The sequence below is a fragment of the Ranitomeya imitator genome, chromosome 2 (assembly GCF_032444005.1).
Source record: "Ranitomeya imitator isolate aRanImi1 chromosome 2, aRanImi1.pri, whole genome shotgun sequence".
Lineage (NCBI taxonomy): Eukaryota > Metazoa > Chordata > Amphibia > Anura > Dendrobatidae > Ranitomeya > Ranitomeya imitator.
This window is the reverse complement of record NC_091283.1, coordinates 581,558,275-581,570,667: the sequence shown is the minus strand read 5'-3', so window position 1 is coordinate 581,570,667 and position 12,393 is coordinate 581,558,275. Positions and strand designations below refer to the sequence as shown.

At 41.8% G+C, this 12,393-nt stretch overlaps 1 protein-coding gene across 1 annotated transcript in view; it reads left to right on the top strand.

The window, feature by feature from the left end:
* LOC138666737 (uncharacterized) overlaps nucleotides 1-12,393 on the top strand; it is a 118,329-nt gene that overhangs the window by 22,119 nt on the left and 83,817 nt on the right. Inside the window, exons 2-5 of the mRNA XM_069754920.1 lie at nucleotides 4,701-4,880; nucleotides 5,059-5,301; nucleotides 5,606-5,724; nucleotides 12,061-12,189. Of these exons, the coding sequence (XP_069611021.1) occupies nucleotides 4,701-4,880; nucleotides 5,059-5,301; nucleotides 5,606-5,724; nucleotides 12,061-12,189 (671 nt within the window). The remainder of the gene's footprint in view (nucleotides 1-4,700; nucleotides 4,881-5,058; nucleotides 5,302-5,605; nucleotides 5,725-12,060; nucleotides 12,190-12,393) is intronic.

Below are 12,393 nucleotides of genomic sequence, written 5' to 3'. Positions count from 1 at the left end.
TTTTATCGCTACATCATTTAGAGGTCAGGTTAATCCTTTGTTTTTATTGATAGATTGGGCGATTCTGAACGCGGCGATACCAAATATGTATATGTTTGATTTTTTTTTTAATTATTTTATTTTGATTGGGGCGAAAGGGGGGTGATTTGAACTTTTATATATTTTTAATTTTTTTTATATTTTTAAACACTTTTTTTAAATTTTGGCATGCTTCAATAGCCTCCATAGGAGGCTAGAAGCATGCACTACACGATCGCCTCTGCTACATAGAGGTGAAGTACAGATCACCTCTATGCAGCAGAAATGCAGGTGTACTTTGAACGCCGACCACAGGGTGGCGCTCAAAGCAATTGGCCATCAACAACCATAGAGGTCTCAAGGAGACCTCTGGTTGATATGGCAATGCACCGCTGACCCCCGATCATGTGACGGGGTCAGCCTTGCAAGCACTTCCGGCCGCTGTCAGCGCTTGACGGCGGTATTTAACTAGTTAATAGGCGCGGGCGGATCGCGATTCCGCTCGCGCTCATTGCGCACACATGTCAGCTGTACAAAACAGCTGACATGTCGCGGCTTTGAGGTGGGCTCACCGCCGGAGCCCACCTCAAAGCAGGGGATCTGCCAGCTGACGTACTACTCCGTCAGCTGGCAGAAAGGGGTTAAAATCTACAATAGACTACCTCAAAAGGCACAAGCTGAAAGTTTTACAATGGCCCTCACAGTCCCTTAATCTCAACTTCATTGAAAATCTGTGGCTAGACCTAAAAAGAGCAGTGCATGCGAGATGACCCAGAAATCTCACAGAAAAATTTTCCAATGAAGAATGGATGAAAATCCCTCAAACAAGAATTGAAAGACTCTTGTCTGGCGAAAGAAAGCATTCACAAGATGTAATACTTTCAAAAGGGGGTACTACTAGGTACTAACCATGTAGGGGGCCCAAACTTTTGCATAGGCACATTTTCTTTTTTGTAATTTTTAAAATGTAAAAAATTACAACATATATAAATATAAATGTATATAAAATATATATATACATATATATATATATAAATACTATTGAAATACATATATATATATATATATATATATATATGTGTGTTCAAAATAATAGCAGTGTGTTAAAAACATGTGTTAATCACAAAATCTTTATACTAGTTTTTATTTCCATGCATTGGGAACATTGCACACTGTTTTCTAATTCAAATCATGAAGAGAAATGTACATAATTTTTAACTAATTTACAAAAATCAACAAAAAATGAACATTGGGCTTTCTAAAAAAAATACCAGTGTTTGCATTTGTCTTTACAACATCACAATATGTACTATTTGGTGAAGGATTTAGCATTGCTGTGAATCGCTAACCTAATATTCAGTTGTATTCCCACAGTTTTTTTAGAACTGTTTCACATCTAGGTTGCATAGAGACAACCAACCTCTGGCCCCTGTCACCTGTTATTCCAGCCCAGGATGCTTTGACTACATCCCACAATTTTTGGCCATTTGTTAGCTTTGCCTCAGAAACTGAATTTTTGATGTCACCCCACACAAGTGTTCTATCAGATTAAGGTCCGGGGTTTGGGCTGGCCTCTCCATAACCTCAGTTTTGTTGGACTGTAACCAAGATTTTGTTCGTTTACTGGTGTGTTTAGGGTCATTGTCTTGTTGAAACTCCCATTTCACAAGCATATCCTCTTCAGCATAAGGCAACATGACCTCTTCAAGTATTTTAATAAATGCAAACTGGTCCATGATCATTGGTCTGCGATAAATAGGTCTGGTGCCATAGTAAGAGAAACAAGCACATATCATCATGTTTGCACCACCATGCTTCACTGTCTTCAGAGAGTACTGTGGCTTGGGTGCAGAGTTTGGGGGTCGTCTGACAAACTTTCTGTGGCTGTTGAACCCAAAAAGAACAATATTACTTTCATCAGTCCACAAAATGTTTCCATTTCTCTTCAGGCCAGTTGATGCGTTCTTTGGCAAATTGTATCTGCTTCAGTACGTTGTTTTTAACAGTGGGACTTTGCGAAACTTCTTGCTAAGAGATTAGCTTTGCAAAAGCGTCTTCTAACTGTAACAGTACTCACAGGTAACGTGAAACTGTCTTAGATCATCCTGGAGCTGATCATTGGCTGAGCCTTTGCCATTCTGGCTATTCTTCCATCCATTCGAATGGTCATCTTCCGTTTTCTTCCATGTCTCTCTGGTTTGACTTTCCATTTTAAAGCATTGGGGATCATTTTAGCTGAACAGCCGATCATTGCCTGCACTTCTTCATACGTTTTACCCTCTCCAATCAACTATTTAATCAAATTACACTGTTCTTCTGAACAATGTCTCGAATGACCCATATTTCTCAGGCTTTCGAGGAGAAATGCATGTACAACAAGTCCTGGCTTCACCCTTAAGTAAGGGCCACCTGATTCACACCTGTTTCTTCACAGAATAACTGACCTCACTAATTGAACTCCGCATTGCTATTATATTGAACACACCTTCTTTAAATTAATTACTCTAATACACAGACTCAAAAACATGCAGATCATGAATTCTGGGTCTGTTGGTTTTCTTAGAATCTACTGCACCATCGGGTAAATTGTTTGACATGTGTTAATGTAATTTATACCAAAACAGTCATTAATCTGGTTAGTCATATTGGACTGCTATTATTTTGAACACTACTGTTTTCACTACTTTTGGGGGGTGGGGGGGCTAAAATACAATGGAAATGTGCCATCTTTAACTTTAGGCCTTTTAGAGATCATTTCATCTCCAATTTAATTGTTCACAATGACAGTAATTTTGACCAGGGTTGCCCAAGCTTTTACGTACGACTGTATACATATATGTATATATATATATTTATATGCGACACTGTGCAAAAGTCCTAAGCAGATGTGGAAAAATTGCTGCCAAGTAAGAGTGCTTTAAAAAAAGATAAAGAAATACAAAATACTAATGGTTTATTTTTATAAATTAATTGAATGAAAAGTAAATGACAAATAGCGAAATCTAGCTCAAATCAATGTTTGTTGTGACTACATTTCTTTATAACAGCATTAAAACTTCACTTTTTCTAGGTACACTTGACCACTGTTTTTGAAGGAACCCAGCAGGAAGGTTGTTCCAAACATCATGGAGAACTGACCATAGATCTGCTTGAATATGTTGAAATCAGGGCTTGGTGCGGAACATCAGTCACCTCTAGGACTCGATATTCTTATTCTTTTTTACATTAAAAATAGTTATTATTGACATTGGCTGAATGTTTGGAGCCATTGTCCTGCTGCAGAATAAATTTGGAGCCCATAATTTCTCCTCCCTGATGGCATTGCATGATAGATAAGTACCGGATGTATTTCTCAGCATTGAGAACACCAAGAAATAGCAATTGCTGAGGACTATAGACAGAGTGGTCAGCCAAAGAAACTGCAGCAGATAAAAGACACATGCTTGTGTTCCTTCAAAATTGGAAGATATCCAAAAGTGCCAATAGTCGAGAACTGGCAGCAACTTGAAGTGAGACCCAGCTACACTCATCTACTGTTTAGAAAATTCTGGCCAGAAGTGTCCTTTATGGAAGCATTGCAGCCAAAAAAAACATAAAATCGACATGGAAACAGGGCTAAATGACTCAAAAAGAAAGAGGCTGTGGTGCAGAAAAAGAGCAGCAGAATAAAGAAGAACAAGGGATCTTGGAAGTGATGATTTGGCCCCCACATAACCCCAACCTTAACATCATCAAGCCAATCTGGGATTAGATGAAGAGAAATAAGGATCTGCACAAGCCTACATCCACAGAAGATCTGTGGTTAGTTCTCCAAGATGTTTGGAACAATTTCCATGCCAATTCTGGAAGAATTGATGCTTTAATGATGTTTTGAAAGCAAAGGTTTCTCATACTAAATATTGAGTTGATTTAGATTTCACTTTTGATCACTCACATTGCATTTTGCAAATTAAGAAAAAAAACTAACTATTACACTTCTATTTTTACAATTATTCTTACTTTGCAGCATTTTTCCACACCTGCCTAAAACTTTTTTCACAAGTACGGTGCACTGGGTGTATTTCTCAATATTTACTCTTATTCTGGACTTGGGGGCATGATCTTTATCGGCATGTGTGTTCTTTATTATGGGGTATGACAAACAGCCTTAAAAATTTGGGATGGTCTGTGAACTTTGGTACAGTTGTCAAAAAAAAATACAACAGTAGGTTTGCAACCCTGTTGGGTATGTGTCCTCCTTACAAAGTTTGACACTATCAAATCAGTGATGCCAGTGGCAGTCTGTGTAGCACATCTTTTTGACGAGAGAATGATGATAATGCCCAGTTGTTAATTCAAGAGGAACAACAGAGGTATTGTACAACCCAGTTTTATGGGAATAGATGCTCCAGAACCGTTATTTCATAGAGAATGCAAGTTTTTACTGAAACAGATACTTCAGGAGAGATGACGAGTTCCCAGTAGGAGTACATCTATTGCCTTTGAGAAAGCTGACCATGACTAATGTATATGTCATGCTGATATGGCGGGTTCTGTAGCTGTATGACCAACTACAGCGACCGTGACATCTAAGTGGTTAGGCGTTGGCTAAAATTGAGAGAACCTGATTCCTTACCAAAGTATTTTGCTAGCCTACATGTACATAACATTAATGTCTAATGCGTTGTTTTCTTTTTACCTAGCACTTGAAATTGCCTACTGCGATTTGCAGAGCCAAAGAAACAACTCACTGCATCATACAGAAGAAATCAGTGACAATCGCCTCATCATTCGGAGAGGGCAGCCATTTTTAATAGCCTTACAATTCAAAGCAAGAGAATTTCAGGAGGGAACAGATAATATTGTCTTCTCAGTGGAAACTGGCAAGTGACTGAAACTTTATCTGTAGGAAGCAATCATTGCTCCACAAAATAAATACTACTATGAAAACAAAGCTACCGCATGACTAATAAAGGCTTATTACGGCAACTTTGAACTTTAATGAGGAACGTTCCTTTGTTCTTCCCTAACAAATATTATGCACCCGCTTTGTATTAACAGGACCGTGGCCTGATGCAGCATCTGGAACTAAAGCAGTATTCCCATTAAGAAAAGCTTTAATAAGGAAGGCATGGAGTGCAGCAGTGGAAAGCAATGGACCCAATTCCATGTTGGTGGTCATCATGCCCTCATCAAATGCCATAATAGGGCAATATACTCTAAAGGTCCATATTGCCAAAGGAAGCAAAGCCACTAGCTATAAGCTAGGAACCTTTGTGGTACTATTTAATCCATGGTGTGCAGGTATGGTAAATGAAGGGGATGTAAGAAAAATTATACAAAAAAAAACAGAAAAAGAGTCCTTCTTGTCTATGGCCCTTATATTACATGGACTTTATTTAATAAAAGGGCAATACTTGACACAGCCTATAGACATGACTCCATAGTTAGATAGTATGTTTTTTTTTTATAAGGAAATACCATAAAATGAGGTAAGGCTGGTGTGGAAAGGCTCCAATGATTGTGATTAGCGTTTCTGGGCTTCTTGACTAATAGTGGTGATATGCATTACATATCTGTCTGGTAACAATATGCCTCAATTTGACAGATGATGATGTGTTTCTGGATAATGAGTCCAAGCGGCAAGAATATGTTATGAATGACTATGGATTTGTGTACCAGGGGAACCAAAACTGGATTTCTCCCTGCCCATGGAACTATGGACAGGTAATTAATATATTTGCTATTTCTTCAAGTGGTTTACTTAAAGAGGTTGTCCACTACTCAGAGAACCGTTCTTAATAGTAATATTTTGCCTTTAGAACATATTCACACTTATAATCACCTCCGGTGCGGGTGCCAATCCAGCGGTGTCTGCATCGGCTCACCCGGGACTCAAGTGGCATAACGATGTCCGCAGACAAATCAAGACATCTCACTTCTTCTGGATGTCTGATTTGCCCAAAGGAGGGGAGAGCAAAGCAGCGGCTGATTGGTTGAAGAGATCAAGTGTCCATAACAAAGCCACGCGATCCTCGGGAGAGACGGCATTCACCCCGTTGTAACAGCGCCTGCACTGTAGCTGAATATAGGTGTTATTATATGAGGGGGAAATATAGGGATTGAGAAGGTGTTGTCCGAGTAGTGGACAACCCCTTTAAAGCATGTAGACAATCACTGATTTGGGAAATTTGTAAGCAGTAGCAGCAGTGGCTATATTGTTGAAAGATGGAGGAAGGTGTAGAGAAAACACAAAAGACCTTAACTTGAGATGCAAATGGTGTTGCACAATTTATAGCGAGGAAAACAAACCCATCTGGTTTGGGTTAAAGAGAACCTGTCACTTGCGCAAAAAATTGCGTTAGATACCTTGTAAAAATCCCTGTGCTACCCTGATTTTGCTGCTCTTTTCTATTTTTTTGCTGCTCCATTGCAAAGACATTCTGTATGGAGGAGTATTGGGAGTTCAGTATATAGTATTGAGGATTATTGTCCTTGTCGCATACAGTATGGAGGACTATAGGGAGTGCAGTATACTGTATAGAGGACGAGGGGGAGTGCCAGTATACTATTTGAAGTGCTATTTGGGGGCCATTATAATATTTGGAGGGCAATGCAGAAGACTTTATACTTTATGATGGGCTATGTGGCGCCAATTATACTGTATGCAAGCAGTTATAGAGTGTGAAGGTTTATGTGGGGTCCAAAATATTGTGTTCAGGACATTGTGGATGCGATTATACTGTTTGGAGGGCTAGTGCAGGCCATTATACAGTGTGGAGAGGTGTGACAACATTATACTGTATGTAGGCCCATTATACTGCATGGAGGGCTGTGTGGGTGTCACAGTTGGGAGATCATACTTTGTTGGGGGTTACCATGCTTTGCTGGGAGAGTTAAGGTGGAGAACAGTAGGGCCATCATACTGTGCATGTGGAAGGTACTTTGGAGGAATTCACTGTGGTGGTATCATATAGCGTTTGTGGGATACGTTTGTTGGCATGATACTTTATGAGTGCAATGAATGGGGAATCTAGGCCTTCAGTAGGAGGAAATGTTGCAAAGTTGTGAGATATGCTTTTCTGTGACCCCATAGAATTTTATGTTTTTGAGGGTGGGGCCCAATTAGAACTTCTGCCATGGGGCCCCATGATTTCCATGTAAGCCCCTGGTCCACAGTAGTTACATTCTAGGAGAGGGGTTACTTCTTACTTTCCTAGTCAGTTCTCTCCAGCCCATAGATGGATTCTCAGACAACTCATTCTGCAGTCAGTAATGTACAGTGAATCTGTCATGGATATGTCAGAGACTGCAGACTGCATCTGTCTGCAGAAGGTCTCAGCAGTTTGCTTTGCAGACTTCTGCCTGGTCCTTCTGAGGCTAGGACCAAGTGGCCACCTCCCACGGCTCTAATGGTCACACTCGGATCTGGGTGTTTATAACTCCCAATTTGCTGTTGGGAGTTGCGGGTGATACAATTTATTATCGGACAACACCTGGACCAATAGAGTCTCACAATCCATTCAAACATCCATAATACAGTAATGACAGATCCGAGAACGAGAGCATCTCCTAGTCTAATCCAGCACTGAAGATGAAAATAAGAATATAATAAGTGCGTCTGTGGACCAATAGAAATCGGCCAGCACCAGAGGCGTAGCTAGGGTTTTGGTTCAGGGGGGCGAAGCTTCTGAGTGGGCCCCTAACCAGGTAACCTTGATTACAACTCGGTGACACACCCTAATAGTGGAGGAGAACCTCAGCAGATGACCGCGCTGTTACTGAAGATAATCTCTATATAAAGACCAACATGGATATCACCGCCATATGGTCAGCAGTAGATACCAGTCCTACAGAACATATAACAGATCACTACACAGTTACAGATAATGTCTTACCGCTGACATTCTTTCTGATGGAATCGTTAATTTTTCCCGTCTTTTCCATCTGGCCCAGACCGACATGACAACTTCTCCCAGCTACAACTCGTCTGCAGAGAACACAACAAAGACACATTTAACTTTTCACATTCCAGCCCCATCACCATCTATCTCCAACCTGCACAAACTCCTCATCCTGCTGATACCCCAATACTGAGCCGCTGCTGCCGTATGTGTCACTATTACTACACCTGATACCCCAATACTTAGCTGCTGCTGCCGTATGTGCCCCTATTACTGCACCTGATACCCCAATACTGAGCCGCTGTTGCCATATGTGACCCTATTACTGCACCTGATACCCCAATACTGAGCCGCTGCTGCCATATGTGTCCCTATTACTGCACCTGATACCCCAATACTGAGCCGCTGCTGCCGTATGTGTCCCTATTATTGCACCTGATGCCCCAATACTGAGCTGCTGCTGCCGTATGTGACCCTATTACTACACCTGATACCCCAATACTGAGCCTCTGCCGTATGTGTCCCTATTATTGCCCCTGATACCCCAATACTGAGCCGCTGCTGCCGTATGTGTCCCTATTACTGCACCTGATACCCCAATACTGAGCCTCTGCCGTATGTGTCCCTATTATTGCCCCTGATACCCCAATACTGAGCCGCTGCTGCCGTATGTGTCCCTATTATTGCACCTGATACCCCAATACTGAGCTGCTGCTGCCGTATGTGTCCCTATTACTGCACCTGATACCCAATACTGAGCCTCTGCCGTATGTGTCCCTATTATTGCCCCTGATACCCCAATACTGAGCCGCTGCTGCTGTATGTGTCCCTATTACTGCACCTGATACCCCAATACTGAGCCACTGCTGCCGTATGTGTCCCTATTACTGCACCTGATACCCCAATACTGAGCCGCTGCTGCCATATGTGTCCCTATTACTGCACCTGATACCCCAATACTGAGCCGCTGCTGCCGTATGTGTCCCTATTAATGCACCTGCTGTGTGATTCTCTGCGCTCTCTAAATTCTAAAGCACCGCTCTATAATATAGTAATACTGGGTGCAAGTGCCTTAGAAAACACTGCCCATATTTTGTCCCCTAGAAAGTAATATTGCCCTATGTGCCCCTTTGATAGCCACAGAAACCTGAGTTCCCTTATAACAATAAGCGCCCACTTTACATTTAATAATGTCCCGAGTCTCCCCCCTGTACAGGTCCCCTATACACAGCATGATGCTCTGTTATACACAGTATAATGCCCCCTCACTGTATAGTACCACCCACACAGTATACTGACTCCTTAGTAGCCCCCAAACTGTTTGATGGCTCCAACAATGTATAATGACCCCCACACTGTAATCTCCATACTGTATGATGGTCCCCTAGATAGCCCCCATATATAGTAGCATAATGCACCAAATAGTCCACAATATAGTATAATGCACTCCCCATAGGCAGACTCTATAGTATAAGGCAGCCCCCATAGGCAGACACTGTAATAAGGCAGACCCCATAGTCAGATCCTGTAATGAGGCAGCACCCCTATAGGCAGACCCTGTAATAAGGCAGCACCCCCATAGTCAGACCCTGTAATAAGGCAGCCCCCATAGTCAGACCCTGTAATAAGGCAGCCCCCATAGTCAGACCCTTTAATAAGGCAGAACCTCTATAGGCAGACCCTGTAATAAGGCAGCACCCCCATAGTCAGACCCTGTAATAAGGCAGCTCCATAGTCAGACCCTGTAATAAGGCAGCACCCCCATAGTCAGACCCTGTAATAAGGAAGCACCCCCATAGTCAGACCCTGTAATAAGGCAGCACCCCCATAGTCAGACCCTGTAATAAGGCAGCCCCCATAGTCAGACCCTGTAATAAGGCAGCCCCCATAGTCAGACCCTGTAATAAGGCAGCACCCCTATAGGAAGACCATGTAATGAGGTAGCACCCCTATAGGCAGACCCAAGGCAGCACCCCCATAGTCAGACCCTGCTCTGCTGCAGAATGTAACTGTAGCGTAGCTCCAGGTGGACCCCCTCTTCCCCCCCGGCAGCTACGCTACTGGCCAGCACATCAATATTCACATGGATGTGTGAAGGCACCGTAAGAGCAGAGCTCTTGTCCCAGGACCATGACTGCAATCTGTTTATGTGTATAAATATCCAAGCTCCAGAAAATTATTTAGTGGAATTAGGAATAATAGTTGTAATGCAAAGGCATCAGATATTTTGAATGCACAAAATACCCAGGACGAACATCTCCACACAGCGCTTCGATGTGGGCACTGACTGAGTGTAGGTGGAGTTTCTGTCCACTATACTAGTGAGTAGGTGGGGCAGCTTCGTTCTACCACAATCCACAGCACATCGACTGGTGAGTGCAGTCAACAGGGTCTCCTACCCTATAAGCAAACATGTGTCAAGTCCCCCTCTATTTTCCCACATATATAAATGCCTTAAAGTGTGATGGTGGCAGTATTTGGTTACAAACCTACACAGAACGCACTATACAAATTATTAGATATATAGTTGAGGTCAGTTTTACTTAAAGGGGTTGTGCAACGAACACAAATATATTTTAGTCAACAGATCTTGGAATTTAAATCAACTCTACAACTGGATGTGTTTAAATGTTCCTGTGCTGAGATAATCTTATAAATGTGCCCCTGCTGTGTACTGTGTAATGTCTGTATCTGACAGAGACATGGTCTGATTATATCACAGCTCCTGGGCAGGGGAAGAAGCAAGAGAGACCGACAGTACAGCTGATTCTTTCTTTGAGGTAAAATATTGTTTAAAAACAGGTAGGGAAATGTTTTATCTCAGAAAAAGAATCAGCAGCGATCCCATGATATAATGTCTGTATACTCTTTTAGTTCTTCCCCTGCCTAGGAGCTGTGGTATGATCAGACCATGTTCCTGCACGGTCAGACACAGCCATTACACAGTACACAGCAGGGGCACATTTATAAGATTATCTCAGCACAGGATCATTTTATTTATATACAACCAGTTGTAGAAATTATTATTATTCCAAGATCTATTGATTAAAATGCACTTTTGTTAGCAAGAAAACACCTTTAAGTAAAACGATAAGATGTATGCGTAAATGCTTTAGAGAATACCTTGATTCCAAGTCATGTGTCATGACTGTCAGAGGTCACAGGCTCAAAAAGGCCGCCTCATACAGACTTGGCACAAGCCAAATTCCAGAGAAACCCTGACCTTCACCCCTTAACACTTATTCAAGGAATCGGGTCCACTGTATTGTTTCCACGGAAGGGCACTGTCTGTAGGAGTGAACCAGAGTCTGGAAGGGTCACCAGCTGGTTCAAAGCTAAGAGGTCAGGTCAGGAACAGAATCTTAAGATAAGAGATGGTCAAAATTCATGCCCAGGTCAGAAAACAGGAGAAACACTGCAAATAAGGACAAGAGCACAAGGCAGGCAGCAAAAACAAACTGACTGGCAGTGAAAGTCAGAGTCCCATGGGTTTAAATAGCAGGCAGCCCTGCCCAGGGTTCTCAGAAGGAGTAATAAAAACCTGACAATCCTACCTACACTGATGAACGACACCAAAAGTCCCAGGAATTGAACAGGACTGATGCGTCACATATCACCCTCAACAAAGGCATGGCGCCACCTAGAGGCTGAAGCAATTACAAGAGGGATGGGAACTGGCCCAGAAGTTACATCCACTTTGCCAGCATTGAGTGAATGTCGAAATTAAAGAGAAGCAGAGATCATCATGAAATCTTATTACAGATAGAAAGTAAACGTCATGTGAACATTAGATCTCAATGAAAGGATGTTGATTGGATATGGCTGTCATAGTACTGATCTTCGTGATATGCATATTGCCTGCTTATGTCATGACATGGGTAGCCTAGAGGAAGAGTGCGCATACATAAGTTGGACCTGTGCTGCTATGTACTGTTGTTTTTTTTAAGTTAAAGGATTTTAGTGGCGCATGCCATGTTATTTTCTTATTCTACGTCCATTTTAATTTTTGCCTTCCTTATCCTTTTGCATCATGGAGCCCCTGGTCAGCAACGCTGAGCAGAATTATCTAACTCATTATATCATTGCATGTCACATCATGTAGAGAACATTCATGAGTAGAGGAATTATAGATTAACACCGTACTGACTATTGATTGCAGTTTGAAGATGACATCATGGATATCAGCCTAAGGCTTCTCGACAAGAATCTGAATTACCTACAAGACGCATTTAAGGATTTATCTCGCAGAAACGACCCTATGTACGTAAGCAGAGTAGTGAGTGCCATGGTGAGTGCGTACAGAACCTCTGTACAGTTTACTTCATATTTATTTTTTTCATAAAATATATTATGAATATTTCTTATCATGGATTGTATCCAAAACATTCTAGAAAACTTAGAAATAACATTCTGAAAGGAAAGGGTAAAGAGAGGGGTGCAATAACGAAGTTGCCAAAATAACAATTAGTTTACTGCAAGGTAAAATTCTCAC